The 18384-nt window shown below is 56.0% G+C and overlaps 7 protein-coding genes across 7 annotated transcripts; 2 read left to right on the forward strand and 5 right to left on the reverse strand.

Moving 5' to 3' along the window:
* Positions 1–301: 301 nt before the first annotated feature.
* BU26DRAFT_565708 (uncharacterized protein) lies at positions 302–1399 on the forward strand (the record flags this gene model as incomplete). Its single annotated transcript, XM_033833426.1, has 2 exons — positions 302–586; positions 662–1399. 2 exons carry the CDS (start codon positions 302–304, stop codon positions 1397–1399), a joined length of 1023 nt encoding a protein of 340 aa, XP_033683309.1.
* A 351-nt stretch (positions 1400–1750) lies between these two features.
* Positions 1751–4263, reverse strand: BU26DRAFT_330962 (MFS general substrate transporter). The gene is made up of 2 exons (XM_033822185.1): positions 3092–4263; positions 1751–3013 (listed from the first exon to the last, which is right to left on the reverse strand). Exons 1-2 carry the CDS (start codon positions 3960–3962, stop codon positions 2100–2102), a joined length of 1785 nt encoding a protein of 594 aa, XP_033683310.1. The 5' UTR covers positions 3963–4263; the 3' UTR covers positions 1751–2099.
* On the reverse strand, positions 4264–6224 carry BU26DRAFT_330961 (SGNH hydrolase). The gene is made up of 2 exons (XM_033822184.1): positions 5770–6224; positions 4264–5722 (listed from the first exon to the last, which is right to left on the reverse strand). The coding sequence occupies exons 1-2, from the start codon at positions 5962–5964 to the stop codon at positions 4565–4567; spliced, it is 1353 nt and encodes a 450-aa protein (XP_033683311.1). The 5' UTR covers positions 5965–6224; the 3' UTR covers positions 4264–4564.
* Positions 6225–7000: 776 nt separating this feature from the next.
* Positions 7001–7553, reverse strand: BU26DRAFT_428885 (histone-fold-containing protein; the record flags this gene model as incomplete). The annotated part of the gene is made up of 2 exons (XM_033823807.1): positions 7001–7266; positions 7322–7553. 2 exons carry the CDS (start codon positions 7551–7553, stop codon positions 7001–7003), a joined length of 498 nt encoding a protein of 165 aa, XP_033683312.1.
* Positions 7554–8035: 482 nt separating this feature from the next.
* Positions 8036–9790, reverse strand: BU26DRAFT_520018 (uncharacterized protein). Its single transcript, XM_033829205.1, has 4 exons — positions 9571–9790; positions 9498–9520; positions 9327–9431; positions 8036–9280 (listed from the first exon to the last, which is right to left on the reverse strand). Exons 3-4 carry the CDS (start codon positions 9368–9370, stop codon positions 8479–8481), a joined length of 846 nt encoding a protein of 281 aa, XP_033683313.1. The 5' UTR covers positions 9371–9431; positions 9498–9520; positions 9571–9790; the 3' UTR covers positions 8036–8478.
* An 8-nt stretch (positions 9791–9798) lies between these two features.
* On the forward strand, positions 9799–11305 carry BU26DRAFT_331051 (uncharacterized protein). Its single transcript, XM_033822186.1, has one exon. It carries the CDS (start codon positions 10115–10117, stop codon positions 11201–11203), a length of 1089 nt encoding a protein of 362 aa, XP_033683314.1. The 5' UTR covers positions 9799–10114; the 3' UTR covers positions 11204–11305.
* Positions 11306–15358: 4053 nt separating this feature from the next.
* BU26DRAFT_458542 (uncharacterized protein) lies at positions 15359–18326 on the reverse strand. Its single transcript, XM_033824983.1, has 3 exons — positions 18184–18326; positions 17738–18136; positions 15359–17686 (listed from the first exon to the last, which is right to left on the reverse strand). The coding sequence occupies exons 1-3, from the start codon at positions 18204–18206 to the stop codon at positions 15607–15609; spliced, it is 2502 nt and encodes an 833-aa protein (XP_033683315.1). The 5' UTR covers positions 18207–18326; the 3' UTR covers positions 15359–15606.
* Positions 18327–18384: the final 58 nt, after the last annotated feature.

The raw sequence follows: 18384 nt of genomic DNA on the forward strand, positions 1-18384 counted from the left end.
TTAAGACAGATAGAGAGGGGTTCCGTTCACTAATTGTATACACTAATTGTATACTAAATATACAGCACTAGTGAGAAATAGACTATTTTCTAAACACACCATCGATCAACACGGTTTAGTGCAAGCAGCATCAAGTCAAGTCAAGTGAAAGAATGCTTTCGGCGCCTCGCCCACCACCTTGGCGCGCTTACAGTATCAATAACAACCTCAACTCTCCTCCCTCAAACAAACTTTCCGTCCTCCACCCCACCCGACCTTCAACACACAAACCTCCTCTCGACTCCTCACCGCCTTGCTCAGCATGGCCCCCGCCGGCAGCAAGAATCTCTCCTCCCTCACCCCGCAGCAGCGCTCCACGCTCCAGGTCCTCAACAACTACATCCTCGACCCGAACATCCTGCGCGCCAACTGCCCGCTCGACTACGGCCGCCACAACACCACCAGCGGGAAACCCAAGACCGGCCTCGGCGCACTAGACAAGCTGCCCCTCGAGCTGCAACACGAAGTGCTCGCATACATCGATCTACAGTCGCTCGTCACGTTTCGCAGGGTGGGCAGGAAGGCAGGGCAAGTCGTGGATAGCATGGTGACGTGGAAGAAGGCGAGTAGACATTGACACCCTGCCTTCTTCCACTTCTCTCTACTAACATCCGTTCTCCAGATCATAACCCACGCCCCCAACACCATCCGCCTCGCCCTCAGCATCCACACCGCAGACCTCTTCACCGCCGCGCAGCTCCTCTCCAAGCTGCGCCAGCGCGTCTGCGACGGCGCCGCCTGCGCCAATCTCGCGCCTTACCTCGACGTCTTCACGCTCTCGCGCCGCTGCCTCACCGTCGGCGGGCCCTGCGACGCCGCACCCGGCCCGCGCAACCTCGCCCAGCTCAACACCCACTTCGGCCTCGCCGAGCCCGACTTCCCCGCCGCCCTCGTCCCGCGCTTCCAAGCCGTCCCCGGCGTGTACGGCACGCGCTGGAATAGTATTCGTGTCTACGCCAACGCGCCGCGGACGTACTACGCCAGCACGGCGGTGCACGGGGGGATTAATGCTGGTAAGATCCCGCCGCGCGAGTCGCGCACGTCGCTCCGGCAGCCGATGCGCGGCGCTGTGTGGATCGAAGACGATGCGTACTGCAAGCTTAGCGTGGTTGTGGCGCCGTGGCTGGACGGTGGTGGGGAAGGTAGGGAGGCGGAGTACGGGGCGTTTTGCAATGTGTGTCTTGAGACGGAGACGCGGGAGTGCGAGAAAGCACTGCGGCGTGGGGGGCACGGCGAGTGGATGTTGGGGGATTGGGTCGGGGTGAGGGCGCCGGTGCGCGCGTGGTTTGGGACGGTGGAGAGCGTGGATGAGCATAGGCGGAGGGTGCATAGTGTGGAGTGGCCGCTGGGTTTGTGGTAGCATAGCAAGCGGTCCTGGATGGACCGTTGGGGTGGGAATGGATGGGTGGGTGGGCGTCTGGGTGAGGTGCTTCGGCCTTGATTGATTGAAGGATTGATTTTCTTTCTCGAGTTCCCGGGGATCCAGAGACCAAGGTGTATGCGCAGGAGCGATGGACGTCTAGCAGGCTGGCTAGTGGTCTTTACCACTTCGTACTCTTCGGGAGTGAGTGGCTCGGGACAGCCTAAGGTGAGCTACTTTGCGCCCCTCTAAAGCAGTAGCGCTGGACAAGCTTCGTCTTCAATCAGCCAGCTACGCGAGAGATGCATTCGGTGTTGAGGTAGGTGAATCCTGGGGAGGCCTTTCCAAGTCTTTTGTCCCCTCCTCCAGCCCCCACAGCAGATGCCATACACGCCTTCCGTGGACGTTGAGCTAAGCAACGGTGCGAAACACAGCGAGCGGCTAATTTCTTCCCTTTTTGTTCGTGCGGAAGAAGGAAGAGGATTTTGGCGATAGAGGATGGATGGAATCGCGGAGATACTTCGCGCTCGTTTGTCGCCGGGCAAGAAACTCTTCGGCCTCGTGACTTGGCATGGCTGATGTCGAGCCAAGGCGTCAGAGAGAGTAAGTAAAGAGGTGAAGTAGAAGAAGGACATCAATGCCCAAGGGGCTCTGCCATCCCATCGAGTCCCTCATTCCCATTCTACCCCCCTCTCCTTCCTCAATCATACACACTCCCCCGACTCCACCTACTCACCCTCCGAATCCTCTTCCCATACGCATAAAACACAAACGGCACGGGAATAAGCAGCGCCGCAAAGCCCCCCGTAACACTACTCCCCGGCCCCACGCCAATATTATGATACATGGGTCCCACGACGAGCGGGAACGCGCCGGCGAAACAACTCCGCAGAAACGTATTCGCCGCAACCGCGCTCGCCGCATACAGCGTAAACGTATCGACCAAATAATTCAGCGCCGCCTGGAAGATAGTAAAAAACCCCGTTCCCATCATCACCAGCCCGAGCACGGGCGCGATCCAGTGTATCGACGGATCGGCCGTCCAGCCCATGAGGAACTGCCCCGCGGAGAACAGCACGGAGCCGACCATCATGGGCGGGAGGCGCTTCTCGGGGACGGCGCGGTTGCCGGCTGCGCGGTAGGCTTTGTTGTAGAGCAGTTGGTTGTAGACGTTCGCCGCGCCGCCGAGGAAGGCGCCGAGCAGCATCCCTAAGAACGGTAGGGTGGCTGGGAGCTGTTTCCAGCCGCGCACTTCGCCGAAGATGATCGGGATGCCGCCGAGTTGCATGTACAGGATGCCGTAGCAGAAGCTCGCGTACAGCGCAACGAGAAAGCAGATGGGCGTCATGAGAAGCTGGCCGGGGCGGACGAGGAATTTTCTTACCAGCTCGGCGATGCTGACGTCCCATTCTTCGAACTTGGCGTGTAGGGCCCAGTTCCCGGTCTCGTGGCGGAGGCGCCGCGCTTTGTAGACGAGGAGTTTGGGCGGGTAGGATTCGTCGATGAAGAGGATGGCGAAGACGAGGATGACAGCTTGTAGGATGCCGGTGAAGTACTCGGTCCAGCGCCAGCCGAGGGAGGGCTGGACGACGAAGGCGGCGGAGACAATGGGGCCTGGGTCGTACTATTAGCTTCATTGTAACTACCTCCACCAAAAAAAAAATTTGGGGGGGATAGGGGAATTAGACTCACCAACACAAGGCCCACCCACAACGGCCATCGCATACCCCGCCATAGCAATCCCCCTCCACGCGGGACTAAACAAATCCCCCAACACACCGCCCGTATTCGTAACCGGCGCGCTCGCAAAAAACGCGCCAAAAAACCTCGTCAGCATCAGCGTCTGGAAGTCCTTCGCCGTCGCCGACGCAAAGCTAAAGCAAATCGCCACAAACATCGGCGTCAGTACCGCAACGCGCCTGCCATAGACCTCCGAAAGCGGCGCCCAGAGGAGCGGCCCGACGCCGAAGCCGAAGAGAAACAGCGTCGTCCCCAGCGTGGCCACTGCGGTCCCGACGTGGAACTCGCGCATGACTTGCTCGGTGCCGGCGCTGTAGGCCGAGGAGGCCCATGTCGCGCTCATCGTGGTGAGCCCGTAGAGCATCGTGGTGATGACTTTTTTCTTGGTCGGCCAGTTGAGCGGGCGGTATGGATCGTCGGGGCCGTCGAAGTCGACGATGACATCTGCGGTCGTGGGCTGGTGCGCCAAAGGATGGTTGAAAGGCGGGACATTTGGTCTCGTGCGTATACGCGATAGCACGGTGTCGCGTCTCGAGAGAGTGCGTGAGAGGTGCTGCGAGAGGCCTGTGGTCGTAGCTTCTGGCGCGCGAGACGAACGGCGACTGCGCGAGCGGGATATCGAGTGCCGCAGCTCGCGGCTGGTGGGGCGATGTCCATCGGCGTCTTTATCGTCTGAATCGAGGCTCGACGACGAACTCGAACTGGATACTGAATGTCTTCGCCCTCGTCGTGGCTTTTCCGGATCTATTTCCGACGACGACGATGCCTGTTGGAATCGCCCAGGGCCTTTAGCCAGTGGATCTTCCCCTGCTCTATCCGTCATTATGGTTTTTGTGGTTCAGATTGGCCGTTCTGTCGGTGCTGTCCATCGAAATTTAGCTGCAGTGAGGTCATCGTCAGTTTTATATCATGATGTACGGATGCACTGCAGGGATCACATTTCTCCGCAGAACGGATCTCGCGCCTCCCAAGCACGGAGATATCGCCTTTCAGGGCTTTTCCGTACCAGTTCGCCCCTCTCTTGTACCGCGAGCGAAAGACGTTGCCGGAAATAAAGTTTCTTGCCGGAAAAGCGGCGAGTTGCCGACGTGACGTAGTTTTCCCGGGGTTGGTCGAATAGGAGCCACTCACGCTAGCCTCTTGCAGCCTAGCCTCTGGCATTGCGAGATCATATCCATGGATGCAGGTATAATCAGCACTTGCAGAAGGTACTAGATTTGGATTTCGATGAACGCGTGGGCCAGTTTTGATGCTTAGCTTTCGGGGCCGAGCCGAGAGATCGTTGCTTGCTTACAGCATAAACCCTCACAGTCATATGCATTGTGGCGTCCGCGGCCGGGCAGCATCAGGTCATCCATTAGTCACGAGAAGCAGCGATACCAACTGCCAACTCCATTCACATTCTTCTATCACCATCCAGCCTCTTCACACAAACTCATCCGCCCCTCCCTCCCACGCATCAAATATCCCAACCGGGAACAAGTCCGCCAGCCTCTGGTACCCAGCGACATTAGGATGCAGATAGTCTCCGGAGTTGTACTCTTCCCTCAGCTGAGCGGGGACCTTCGGATCAGCCAACATCTTATCAAAGTCCACCACCGCATCGAACGTGCCGGACTCCCTGATGAATGTGTTAATCTTCTGCCGCGTCTGCTGCCGCACCGGGCTCGAATACGGCTGGCCTGTGAAGTTTGACGGGGCGGAGAAAGGCGTGATAGTCGCGGCGAAGACAGGGATGCCGAATGCGTGGATGCGGGATACTATTTGCTGGTAGGCTTGCACGAGGGAGTCGTAGACGGCGGTTTGGGCGGCTGCGGTGGCATCTGCTGTGCCAATGTCGTTTACGCCTTCGAAGATCATGGCGTATTTGACACCGGGGTGGGGTAGGAGGTCTCTTTCCACTCTGCCCAGGGCGTTGGGCCCCAGGCCGTCAAGCAGGATGCGGTTGCCACCTGCAGCTTGGTTGGCCACTGCGATCTCGCGTGTCGAGGGGTTCTTTTGGAGGCGGGCTAGGAGGAGGTCTGGCCAGCGGTTGTTCTTGTTGGTGTCTGAGCCGCGCCCATCCGTAATGCTGTCTCCGATAATATTCAGGGTGCCGTAGTGGGGTGGGACCCATGCCTCGACGGCAGAGAGGAAGTACCAGTGTGCTGCGTTTTGAGTAGTCGCGTCCGTGACGGTCAATGCAGGCGCAGAGACCGCATTGCCGAACTGCCACCAACTGGTTGTGCGGCTACCAGGGTGCGAGGTGATGCTGTTGGTGGTTTGCCCGGTCTGAAGGTACATCGTCACGGTAAGCATGCTCTGCGGCTTGATCTTAAAGTTCAGCGGATCGGAGACCGCGAGCGCGCCATTGGGAATCGAAATGGAGTCTTTACCGGAGAATGTGACTTTTTGCAGAGTAGAGGATTGGATCTGGTGGATGCCGGCGGTATCATTTGCGGGAAGCGCTATGGTGACCGCGGTGACTGGTAAATTTGTCACACCGAAGGCATTCGAGATCTTGATTCGGATTTGAGACGCTCCGACAGACATGTGGAGGGTCTGTCGGATGGTGGAGTTGACGAAGACGGCGCCGGTTTGGTTCTATAGCATGTAAACAACTGAGGAGCTTGAAGTGCGAAGGAACATACGAAAGGGGCTGGCGGTAGGTTTGCAGGCTCTGTGAGCTGCGGCATCGACGTCCAAGTATCGATCCAGTGGCCATTGGGAGGATTAGGTCGGATTGCACGTTTGGCAATGGTTGCGCTGTCCACTAGCTCTCCATGGGCAGCTACCGACTGTAGCAACAGCCCAGCGAGCAGCGAGAACAACCGCGAAGAGACCATTTCGACTGATTTCTGCTCAATTGATCCTCCACGCAAAGAAACTATAGACCCGCACCGTAGACCGGGACGCAACGCCAGCTTTAATACTTTCCAAGCCCGCGGCACCCATATTACGGACGCATAGAAATAGGAAACTAATGAGCGCTAAGCACCGACACGAGGACAGATAAAGTAAAGGCTGAGAATAGCTTCTCTGCTCGGTTTCTCGAAGTGTTCCTGAATTGTCCCTAAGCTGCCGCTGCGAGCGGGGATGCGCGTAGATTGACGGATAAATTGCATCGGAAAGACGGTCCTGGTTGGTGGTGGTGCCGGGAGCCGCATGCCAGGGGCGTGGCCGTTCTGCAATTTATCCAGCGGCTCGTTTTCGGTTCGATGAAGAATCGATCGATGACGTGAGGAACAAATGAGCCGCGTAGTTGGGGTTGGAGATGCAGATGAGGCTGAGGGTCGGATCGCCCATGTTCATACCCTTTCGAGACGCGTCTGCCCAGGGACGACCATGGAAGTCCGCGGGAAAACATCACGACGATTGAAATACTATTGAAAAAGAACAAAGAACCCGTATTGATTGGTATCGCCGCTGCTCCGTCGAAGTGCTAAAAAGAAAACCTTCAATGCCGTTAGAATGCATGCATGCATGAGGTAAGTGTACAGTGCACACCTGCTCAACGCCGACCCCATCTAAGATTCTGCAGATGAAGAATTTGGACCTCAAAAGTTGCGTGAGGGTGTGATAGGGGCTGAGATAGAGAGCGGCCTGCTGCAAGTGAGGGAGACACGATGGATCCTCAGACCCACTCGGATCACTCAGCAATGGCAACAAGTCCTTAATCCTCGAACATCCAGCCATTCAACAAGCCCGATGTTCGTGCCGTCGAAGATGACATCTGGGGCGAGCTCGATGAAGGCAACCGTGGATGGAGTTTCGGTGGTCTCCCCCATGGCCTTCCTGTTGGCCCTTTCTGCACACGGCAAGGAATGCCCGTTTCAGGTTCGGGTGGTCTCCCCCCTGGCCGTCTCTGCACGTCTCCACGTTTTAGAAATCATCATCGTCGGCCTTCTTCTTTTTCCTACCAGACGCCTTCTTCTTCTTGCCATCCACGTCCATTGCGTCGCCCTCGCTCTTGTCCGCAGCGGTTGCATCTGCGACCTTGGCGACGATCTCGGAAAGGAAGTCGAACTGCTCGTCCTTGGTGATGGCTTGCTTGAGGTGGATGGCACCGACGCGCTTAGAGTTGCGTGCTTTTGCCTCGGCGGCGGCTTTCGTGACGAGGGAGATCATGAACAGCTCGAGTGCTTTCGCTGCGACAATAATTAGCAAATGCGGATACAGTAGAACAAGACAGCGGGGACGTACAGACTACAACAGGTGTGACCTGTGCGACCTTGCCGACGTCGTCGTCGGCCTGCATGATGCGCTTTATCCTCGCGACGGGGAAGTGGACTGTGATGTTGATGCTGTCGGCGGCGGGCGGCGGTGCCCCGCCGGTGCCATTGCCTTCCTTCCTCTTGCCCCTCGACTTCGCCGGTGCATCTGGAATGTAGTCCGCATCGTGCATGCTCTCGTCCTTGGGCACGCCTCGAGGCATATACGGCGGCGGCAGGGCCTTGGACTGCAGCGTGGGGCTGGACGTGGGCGGCGAGTAGGGCGTGGCGTGCGAGATGGAGCCTCTGTAGCCCTGGTGCTGCGGGTGGATGGGCTCGGGGTCGGCGGAGTGGTAGGCAGAGAGGTCGGGGGATTGCGGTGCCCAGGTCGCGTCGGGGGTCTCCATTGGCTGGGGGCTGCTATTTAAGACGGGCGAAGCTTGTGCTCGAGGCCAACGGGCTGCTAATTGGGCTCGTAAGCGATGCCAGTTGCAAAGAGAGTTCGACGCCGGCGCTGCGTCACGAAGAGCTCGGGGCAACGCGTTTTGGGCAGGCGGTGAGGGCGGGCGTGGTTGGGCGGCAGAAAAGGCGAGTTTGCTCGCGGGGCATGCACAAGAATTTATCAAGATCGCAGCGGGCCAGGGGCGCGCCGCCAAGCCAGCCGCACCTTCCCACAACACCCAGCGCGCTCGACCCTTCGCCCTCACCTTCACTGCGCCCCGGACCTGCCCATGCGCGCACCGGCCAGTGAAAGGCCCGCAGGTTGGGTGATGACAAGAGCAAGCCAGAGACACTCGCGACGCGCCGCTTGAACAGCGCCCGTCGCCGCCTGCCCGGGACACGGTGGCCTGTCGCAATGACGAAGCCCGCTGCCTGCGGCTGCCCGTGGTTCCTTCATTGCGATCGGCGCAGCGTCACGGGCAGCCGTCGCTGAGGGTGCATTACTTGATCTAATCTGACAACCGCCTCTTCTTTCTTTCAACTTTTTCTTTCACTGTCTCCACCGCGGCCGACGCCGCCCGGCTGCTTCGCCCCTCGTTGATGCTCGTCAGCGAGCAGGCTAGGCCGCCGACGAATGGCAGCGTCGCCCCTCTATCTTGGGTATTCCTCTCCCCTGCCTATCATACAGCCTGAAGCGCTGGCGCTGCTTCAAGTCTCTTTTGTCCAACTCCCGTCGTCTTTCTGGCCCTCCCTCTTGCCACCTTCCTTCCTATACGTCTCCACGAGCCCCGATTTTGGATCCTCGTCCGGGTGGCCCAGCCTGCGTCTGACGTCCAGAACTGCCGCGCGTACGCGCATTGTGCACTCCCTGCGGAGCTTCACAGCCTCGTCGGAATGCCTAAGCGCGTCGTTGAGCACGCCGACCTCCATCTTCCCGCTTGCTTCTTCTTCCTTCGCGCGCATCCGTTTCCACCTTTCGCGCAAGTCGCCAAACACTTTCTCGCCGTCGAGCCTGTCGCCAAATGTTATGCTGACATTCTTGAACGGGCGGGGTATGAAACGCGGGAATGCGCGCGTCTCATGCATAATCTCCTCCGGGCCCTCGATCCAGATGGGGACGACGTCGGGCATCGGATCGCTTTCCAGTATCAGGCGCGAAACTCCCCATTTGAAGTAGCGCATCGTCCTGTCCTCCTTCTGGTGTATCATGCCTTCGGGAAAGATGTGTACCCATCCGTGGCGGCGGCTGAGGTAGGCTGAGGGCGCGGGAAACACGTCGCTGCCGTTTGTAGAGAAGGTGAGGTGCCCGTTGGTAAACGGATCGGCTAAATCGGGGCTCTTGAACGACCTGTGCGGCTTCTCGGGGGTGTCATTCGCGCGCAGGAAGGGGCCGCGGGAGAGGAGACGGATGGCCTGGGTAATGGTGGGCTGGAACAGGCCGCCGAATGGGGAGTATGCGCTGCGATGCGTGGGGAGGACTTGGCCGAAGGTGAAGAAGGTCGACAACGCTCTGCATCCCGTTAGCCGTCGCAATGCGCGTAGACTTGGTGCCGTACTTGTTGGTAAAACACAGGTCGTAGCTTCCCAGTCCCCAGCGCATGTTATCCGGATTGAACAGGTAGCTAACGGGAAGAATTCCCCACACGAGGGGGTCATCAAGGCTGTCGGCGCATGACGTATTAGCAAGGCTGCTTCGAATCGTAGAGCGTCAGCGCGGGCGAACCTACGTACACCGAGACGTGATTAGATACTGCGAGAGAGTTAATTGAGCCTACCATGGTTACGAAAAGAATCGCATACCAGTAATCAACCCTCTTTCCCTACCCTCGACCTTTTCCCTCTCGTCCAAAAGCTCCAAGAACCGATCCAAGCCATGCACCTCCGTTTTACTCAGTCCGAACAGGAATCCGCGGCACAACAAGCCCACGGCGCCCATTACGAAAGCCGATCCAGCCTGCCATGGTCGGCTGGGAGTAGGCGGCTGCTCGTCGGGCTCCATTGGGAGGTGAGTGAAGGATGGTTGGGAGGAAGGCAAGGGCGGAAATGTCTTTCGGAATTGTACACGGGAGCTTGGGCCTCCACGGGCTTCAGCCACGTGTGGCGAGGGCGAGCTTTCCGAAGCTCCGACGTCGATATTTCGACGCGAGCTGCGTGACGACAATTTTGTCTCTTCGGACTGATTTAGCGGCTCAATTTGGGGTAGCTTTGGGGTTATCTCGATTTGATCAGCCGGCTGGAACTTCCTTGCCTACTCGCACGGCTCGCGCTTTCCTTCTGTAGCTTTGCCAGCCCCAGCGCAGAGATATTCGCCCTCCATCTTCTCCCCACGTCCACCGCCGCCGTCATGCCGCCGCCGAAGACAATCTTCACCTCTTACGAGCGCAATTCGCTGAAATCGGTCTGGGGCTCGCAGTCCACCCGCCTAACGCGCGACTCCTTCCTCCCCTTCGGAAGCTGCCAGCTATGCCTCCTCCACGCCGTCGATCCCGTGGCCTGCCCCTCCGGCGACTTATTCTGCCGCGAGTGCGCAATGACAAATCTGCTTGCGCAACGAAAAGAGATTAAGCGGTTAGAGAAGGTGGCAGAGCGGCGGCGAGAAGAAGAGGCAGAGCAGCGGGCTCGGGAGGAAGAGGAGGCCCGGCAGAGGGCAGTTGCAGAGTTCGAGGCCGTACAAATGGGGCTTGAGGTCAAGGTTGGCGCCGGCGGCAGGGTCGTCGGGAGAGAGGGCGGGAAGATTGTGGTGGAGAAAGAGGAAGAGGCCAAGGCGGGCGAGGCGAGGGGCAAGAAGAGGAAGTTTGAGATCGACGAGGACGAACTCAAGCGGATAGCAACCGAAGAGCGCAGTCGAGCAAAGCTCGCGCTGGACGAGGAGCGGAAAGCGGCGAAAGGCCACCTGCCGAGCTTCTGGGTGCCGGGAGAAACGCCGGATCAGAACTATAAGCACGCAGACAAGATCAAGCAGAATCCCACGTGCCCGTCAAGCGATCCAGAGAATCCGCATTCGCTGTCCCTAAAGACTCTCGTTACCGTCAACTTCAACAAGGAGAAATCAGCTGAGACGGGGAAGACACTGCCCACATGTCCAAGCTGCCAGAGAGCGCTCTCGAACTCGACAAAAGCCATGCTCGCGATACCCTGTGGCCATGTGCTCTGCAAGCCTTGCGTGGAGAAATTCCTAAAGCCAGAGCACAGACACCATCGGGATGCACATGACGACGCCCCGGAGCCGGAAACGGTGCATTGCTATGTCTGCGATGCGGATCTGACGACTGCGCCTGAGCCTAAGGAGAAGGGCAAGGAGGGAAAGAAACATAAGAGGGATGCAGAGAAGGGCCTAAAGCCGGGACTGGTGGAGATGCGGAGCGAAGGCACCGGGTTCGCGGGTGGTGGGAAGGCCATGGTTAAGAGGGAGGGCGTAGCGTTCCAGGTGTAGCGTGTGGCTCTGCTGCTGGGAGGAGATACAATGATACCCTTTTAATATGCCATAGCCATGATGGCGTCTCCCCTTTCACGAAGCTAAGACGCGAGAATACTAATAACAGCCACGAGGTTCAGTGAACAAGCGACCTTTATCGAGCTATGTATGTCGTGGTACGCAATATCTTCGAGCGGCTTTCCTGGTGATTATCATCATCACTCAGATTAATCCTACCTCACGCCACTTATCATCCTCAGATACCCAAGCCCGACTCCCATGGATGCGTGGCTCCATATTTTTGGACATCAATTTGCTGGTAGTTCTTTTAGTTCCGCACTAGCAACTGTGTGTAGTATCAGAAAGAAGCCACCCCCTTCTGCTCGATTTTATATCATCTCGCCATCCTGTTCTTTCTCTCCCACGTCCCTCTTTTCGAGACGCTTCGCTGATAGGTTGCAGATCCCGCGCCCCTACTCGCGATGTGGACGTGGGTATATAAGCGCGATCGTTTTACTGCGAGCTTCTGCTTCTCACGACCACTGCAGCTCTTGTGTTGGACTAAAATTGTGAAATGACAGTTTAATGTTTGCGAACTAAAAATAGCGATATCAACCGATGATGGTTTCGGAGTGTGAGAGCAGCTGGAAAGTGGAGATCAAATGGGAGTTCAACAAAATCCATGGGATGCGGATCTCGCTGTTTTGGGGTTGCCAGATCGTGCAGAAGAATCCCGACAATAAACTCCTCATGGCCACAGCTTCTTTCTGTGAACTATCAGTCCGTTCCACCGTTTCATGGAACATGCGCAACCGTGGATCCTTGCCGTGCACGATACCTTACGCTTGCTTGGAGCAAAACATGTCCACACGACGCCATGGCAGCGAGGAAGTGGAAATCGCGAGACCAATTTCCATATGTGGATTTCGAGTGCGCTTCCTCATTAAGTCATGCGACGCACGAAAAGAAGCTCGGCCATTCCGCGAATGGAAGTTGGAGGATTCTTCCAACAAAAAAGCCTGGGTGATAGATATGGAGACTGAAAAAGCCGCAACATCACTGGCATGCTTTCTGCTCTCTGGCTTTGCGCGCGAATGGGGGTGTTACCTCTTCTTCTCCTTCCTTCCTAGAAGAACGTGGCCACTTTCTCATGGCTATAAAACGATTCATACTCCACGCGATGAGTGACTCGTCTGTCGCAATTACCCTACAACAAACCCTGTACCTGTTTGAGCAATGACGTGTTAGCCAGTATTCCACAAGGCCGGGTGGCACTACTATAGCGCGCACCGCCTTGTAATGACCTTCCACCTAAATTTTCGACCATTCTTCTCGATCCCTCCACTAAAGATCAGAAGATTAGAGTCCATGGCTTCTTGTTTCGCCATAGCATTACAAGTTGCCGAGTTTTTTCAACTACACAGACTTTCAACGGAAGTGTAAACACAATCGCTCCTGGAAGCGTATCGCCTGAAGGGGGGACCAAAGAGTCTTTCCGTATTTTCCATGGTCCAGAAGACCAGTCAGTATGGACACATAGCTGGCCTCCTCTCCCGTCCATAAAATCCATCCCAAGAACAACATGGTGCGGACCGGCCTGCCTGCCTCTGCGAGCTTAAAGTTAAGAGAAAGGATTCGGGTCTTCTTGTGCTCCTCTCTATAAATCCTCATTATCGTCACACCATGCTCTCGGAAATGAAGAGTGTGGCATTTCATGCCCTCTTCTGTAAGACCGGATATGACGAGGGTTCCTTGGTGTGGGGGATGTAAGGGAGGACAAAAAACCACAATCATTCTACTGGTAGTTCTGCAACCCGATCGACGATTGCGGATTGCCGACTTTTCTTCCAAATGGAAGGGGCTCTGATGAAATGCCCGGGAAGTTGTCTCCCCCTTTCTAAAGAAATCCCGGAATCGAGTACCACGGCATCCTTCGGCACCCAAGGCAACCTCGGAATCCATGCAAGCGCACAAGTAGTAGGCCTGAGAGACTGCTACGCCTCTTCTTTCTCTCTACTCTCTTACTCCTTTCACAGCGCCCTTAGTTCGATCCCAGCTCATTAAAAAAGCAACCCTCACTGATTATGAGAGGGGCACTTGTCTAAACTTCCTAAATGAGTTTCACACACCTCCAGAACCCGCTGATTCTGGGTGTCATGTCTCCTCTTTGTCGCCTAATTACTCTCTGAGAACTGCATGAAGTTTGTCCGCCTCCGAAGAATGTAAATGAGATAGCGGAAGGAGGCCCCGGTTCCTGAAAGAATGTAGCTTGGAACTATGCGAGGCGCCCCCGGGAGAACCAAAAGATCACCCATATCTGCTCATGGCTCTGGAGCTTGGATCTTGCTGGATGCACACCAGCCACAGCGTCGATCAAGGTCCAGTATGTTCTGCGGTGCTGTCAGTCGACTTCGTCAGCTATATAATTCTCTTCGCTCTCTCAGTTCTCTCTCCTCTCTACAAATATTCTGCATAGCCGGGCCACAAAACCTGTCTTCCTGAAGTTGGATGTGCAGCGCTGTTATACAACCACTCACCGCACTCCGTTATGTCTCTGGAGAATTTGAGAGCAAGGATTCATGAGTATCCCGCCTTCTCCAAGTATCCGGCCGTTCTTGCCATGTTGCGGGGAACTTGGTCCGCTTCTTAGCAATTCCAAAATCAACTACTTCAACGATTATTGGAAGCACGTTGGAGCACCAAAGTTCCCAAACTTTCCCCGCATGGCTCCGCAGCCGCACTTCCAACAAACGTATGGCTGCCATCAGTCTCAAAAGATTTCATTGAGCCAAATCATGTCCTGGGAAGCGTCCGCCCAGCTCATCTACGTATACAATCCTCCCAACCCCGCGGTTTACGAAAAGGTTAAGGAGTACCAGGCGATGAGCAGCACCTCTCCAAAACTACGGGCCACGGTCATACGGGCTGGATATGCTGTATGCCTCTAAAGGACCTCAGCAGATATCTCCATGCGGAGTCGAGGACTCGAAAAAGTAACTTCAAGCACAGATATGCGGGTGTGTCTCCTCCCGGCCCGAAGAGCATAAAGCACGCGCGCACGTGTAAGCGTCCCGTGTTCTCTAGAAACGACTTGAGCTGTGTCGTCATGACTGCTGGATTTCTCCGTCCCCGTTTCTAAAACCAAAACACGGCGATGATCAGGTCAAATGTCTGGCCCTGCGTGTGCGTGTCCCACCTCCTAGGCACTCGATTACCTTTCAAATCACCGAAACGGCGCATTTATGCACCGGACCCGCTTTGCCCCCAACGCAGTCCTCATCAGAAAAAACAGCCAGAAATAGTATAAACATGCCGTCCCCTCTCCGCAAAGCACGCCGCAGCCTCTTGTAGGCAACTAAAAGCATAACGCGGTCTACGATGCGGCGACGATCAGCGAGTGCCTCTCTAAAACTATCTATGATCCGCTGAATGGCTCGGAAAAGCGCAGTACAACGTCTGTGGCCATGTGTCGCGCAACTCTCCTCTTCCAAAGCTCCAAGACCTAGACGACATGCCGAATGTCTTGTCTCCCCGTGTGTATGTATCTCCACAGCAAAACCCCTAACAATGAATAACACGTCCCTTCGGAAGCGCCACGCCCACCCCCCCTATCCCTCCCCATACATCCACCCTCCAACCAAAGCAGCAGCCAGACATCTCTCATTCGCAGAACCTGCTAGCATCGTCGTTTCTACACCGAAAAGTACAACAGCATCACGCATGTCTGGCGAACCCGAGAAATCCTTCCAATACCACATCCATGGCCAAGACTCCAGAAAGAAAGACACTCGAGTGCTATTTACGAGCGAGCTTAGCGCTTCTAAAACCAGCGTACTCAACAGCAAACGGGACGGAATGGACTGCATGTGTTCTCCGTAAGCAAAATAAGAGCATGGTTCAAGATGGCCCGGCTGGCAACGGGCTTTCTTTGCGCGGGCAAGCTATCTAGTTACTCAAGGTGTCTAAAATCTAGGAATGTGGCGTATCATGTGGAAAGGGGAACGCCGTTTCGCGCCGGAACGAGAAGCGAACAACGGAATACAACATGGCTTGGTAGTTGTCTGTGGAAAATGGGATGAAGCTGAGAGCATGTTCTAGGCGTGTTGAGACGGAGACGAGAGATAGCCGTGGATGTTGATGGTATTTGGCGTGTGACGTCGAACCTAATCGATGGTGGTCAGCACTAACGAAAAATCGCGACGATGAATATCACAACACTAGAAGACTATTGCTTGAAAAACCACGAACCGCAGGACAGATAGATAGACTCGAACAAATGATATGCTACAGCAAAATAAAAATATAAAAAAATAGAAGCGAGCCAAAGCCCAGAGGCCCGCATTTCCCAACCAACCGAAGAAAACAAACCATCCACAACGCCCGAACCCACAATTCCCATATGCAAGCCCGAGCTAGAATCCCTAAACAATACCCTCGTGGAACCGATCCACGCCCTTCTTAATCTCCTTAACAATACTCACCGCATCCTCATGGCTCTGCGCCTCGAAATCGTACCTCTTCGTCTCCTTCTCCTTGAACACAATGACCCTGAACATCCGCGGATGCTTCTTGCTTACTTTACTCCCCACCACGCTGCTAAAGTGCACGGTCGTAGTTTTGGACGGCGCATCGAAGAGCTGCTTCGTGTTGCCTGTGTCGCCCGGCATGATGTGCATGTATTCGTTGTCCAGGGCAATGATGCGTGAGGTTGAAGAAGCGAAGGACATAGGTTGTTTGCGAAGGACAGGGAAGCGCCGGTAGTACGAAGTTTGGGTAAGAGTGAGGCCCGAATCGGAGGGTCTGGCTAAGGGATGAATGAGGCCATGGCCAGAAACCGCAGCGGCAGTGCGATCCCCTTTCTTTGTCTTCTTCGGCGCACCACCTGTACCAATAATAAGGGGCGCATTTGGAGATGAAGAGCCGGGCGAGCCAGCCAGACCGAAGACGCCGTCGCCCACGAAACGGCGGCGCACCAGGTCGAGATCCATGCGTGTGCCCAATGCCTCGACTGTACGGTCTGGTGGTGCGACGGTGGTGCTAGCGGACACCTTGAGGACATAAAGACCTTTATCGAGATGAAGATCGCGACATACTTTGTCGAAGATCTCTGCGATGTAGGTGTCCGTCGTACATGGCACGGCTATATGTCTCGTATTGAAATTTTCGTCCGTAAAGTGCACGTTAAGTGTCCTGGGTGCACCGGTGCGGCTGGCAGACTGAGCGTTCGAGATTGCAGGTGCATCTGCAAGATTTGATGTGTCTTTGCGAGTAGCAGTCGGGGCGAAGGATGGGCCTGTGATGGGATTTCGGAAGCTCTTTGCTCGGTTAGGTATAGGCTTTGGGGGAGGCTTCTTCTCTGGCGCCCCTTCCGATGCCGACTTCTGAGAGGCCAGGGCTGCAGCGGCTTCACGGCTGTATATGGGTGTAACCTTCTCGTTCTCGGTGAATTCGCGCTCTGTTGCTTCGACCAGGCCGAACTCGTCCCATGGCTTTTCCCGTGCGCGTGGACGCATGCCGCGACTGTTGTTCGATGCGAAGTCCATCAAGGGTCGGTTTCGGGTTAATGCAGGGAACTCATCGTCTATCTCGCCATCGTCGTACATGCGCAGGACCCAACCATTGACGTTCAACTTCTCAGAGGGTAGAGGAGGCTCCAGTTTATCCTCCTGATACCGCAACAATGCATAACCAATGGTCTCAGCTACGGTTACTGCTGCACCTTTGTCGTCAAATCTCCTGATAAGCAGCTCGATGGGCTTCGACGGCTTTGATGAGAAGGGACAGTATATTCTGATATAGATCGGATTCACTTGGGCATCGCTTGCGGCGGACCAGGTGGCGAACCGCTGGACGGGATTCGATGGTTTCTGTTCTTTAGCTTGTAGAGCCTGCGTCAACGCGCTGACCGGCGGTACAAAGCTGATGGGCCTTGGAGGAGGCAGAGCTTGTAATGTGGGCGTTGGTTGTTGTTTTTGTTTCCTGGGCGATGTGTTGTTGAACGGGGTTAAGGTAGGCATATTCGGCAGTTCGGTTGGTGGAGACGAATCTAGAGGATCGTCTCCATCTCCTATGAGTGAGCCACTGTCAGCAGTCCCTGAGAATTCAGACGAGAGAGAGCTGTCCGATTCATTTCCCTCGTCGAGGGCTTCTAGGGGCGCTCTCTCGTCTTCTTGAATTCTTTGCGAGAGTAGATGGCTGGCTTTTGCTGCTTTTTGAGGATTGACCTTCCTCTTCTGGAAGGAGAGAGAGTCCATTTCGTTCTCGGATGACATTTCACTGCTGGTTATTGTGTCTCTCCTAGCGCGTTCTTTGATGGTCTCTACAGCACCTAACGAGCCTCGACGTAGACGGCTGTCCGGGGGTCTAGATGGAGATGTGACCATAACTGCCGGTCCCTCATTGGCTTCCGAGAGCCCACTCCTGAGGGTTGATCCGCGAATGGGGGACGAGCCAGCGCGCATTCGGAGAGGCATCTTGGTGAATTTGATCTGGTTCGCAGGCCTTCAACACGCAACGTTAGCCAAGTCTGAGGTTCAAGATAGGGGTTCGGACCTATGTGTTTCCTCTTCGTAATCACTCTCATCACTCAGGTCGCTGCTGTCGTCTTCTTCGAGCTGTTCCCTTCGCCGCCGCCGCTTCGCATTCAGGGTTGGACCCACGGTATCGTTGCTCCCGCCCCCTCCCGTCACCATGCCGCCTTCCTCTTCATCCTCGCCGAAGCCCTCAGGCGCCTTCAGTCCAGCCGAGCGCGGCGCTTGGAAGTATTCGGAGGTTATGGCTGTGGGGATCGGCGGGGAGTAGGTGCGCTTGATGTCGGCGGCATTGGGCACCCAGCCGGCAGCGCGGAACGCGGGATTGTTCAGGACGGAGGAGTTCACATTGATCAAGCGCTCGCCGACGCCATCCTTGATAGCGGACAGGTATGCTATGCGCAACTGATATAGCACGAAGCTGCGGGGGTCAGCGGAGGGCAAGGCGGCGGTGGCTGCGGGGCATACTCTTCGTTCTGGAGGAGCGACATGGCTGTGGAGCTACCATGTCATATTCTATCCCTCGATTCTGCAGTTAGATCAGCTGAAGTTCCAGGCCATGAGGTCATTGCCGGCGTTGTGAGAGAAAGACGGGATCGCGACCTGGAGTGAGGTTCGTGGACCCTGAGCCTTGGCAACCGCGGTCCGCCAAAGCGTCTTCTGACTTCA

The sequence above is a fragment of the Trematosphaeria pertusa genome (genome assembly GCF_010094035.1).
Source record: "Trematosphaeria pertusa strain CBS 122368 unplaced genomic scaffold BU26scaffold_8, whole genome shotgun sequence".
Classification (NCBI taxonomy): Eukaryota; Fungi; Ascomycota; class Dothideomycetes; order Pleosporales; family Trematosphaeriaceae; genus Trematosphaeria; species Trematosphaeria pertusa.

What these genes read in the sequence shown, in the direction of transcription:
- BU26DRAFT_330962 (XM_033822185.1), bottom strand. Translation starts at nt 3,962, where the DNA reads ATGACGGATAGAGCAGGGGAAGATCCACTGGCTAAAGGCCCTGGGCGA. An exon ending in TGTGGGTGGGCCTTGTGTTG is followed by an intron (nt 3,014 to 3,091) that starts GTGAGTCTAATT and finishes AGTACGACCCAG; the next exon opens with GCCCCATTGTCTCCGCCGCC.
- BU26DRAFT_330961 (XM_033822184.1), bottom strand. Translation starts at nt 5,964, where the DNA reads ATGGTCTCTTCGCGGTTGTTCTCGCTGCTCGCTGGGCTGTTGCTACAG. An exon ending in ACCTACCGCCAGCCCCTTTC is followed by an intron (nt 5,723 to 5,769) that starts GTATGTTCCTTC and finishes TACATGCTATAG; the next exon opens with AACCAAACCGGCGCCGTCTT.
- BU26DRAFT_520018 (XM_033829205.1), bottom strand. Translation starts at nt 9,370, where the DNA reads ATGCGCTGGGGACTGGGAAGCTACGACCTGTGTTTTACCAACAA. An exon ending in GACCTGTGTTTTACCAACAA is followed by an intron (nt 9,281 to 9,326) that starts GTACGGCACCAA and finishes AACGGGATGCAG; the next exon opens with AGCGTTGTCGACCTTCTTCA.
- BU26DRAFT_331051 (XM_033822186.1), top strand. Translation starts at nt 10,115, where the DNA reads ATGCCGCCGCCGAAGACAATCTTCACCTCTTACGAGCGCAATTCGCTG.
- BU26DRAFT_458542 (XM_033824983.1), bottom strand. Translation starts at nt 18,206, where the DNA reads ATGTCGCTCCTCCAGAACGAAGA. An exon ending in TCGCTCCTCCAGAACGAAGA is followed by an intron (nt 18,137 to 18,183) that starts GTATGCCCCGCA and finishes TGACCCCCGCAG; the next exon opens with CTTCGTGCTATATCAGTTGC. An exon ending in TACGAAGAGGAAACACATAG is followed by an intron (nt 17,687 to 17,737) that starts GTCCGAACCCCT and finishes TGCGTGTTGAAG; the next exon opens with GCCTGCGAACCAGATCAAAT.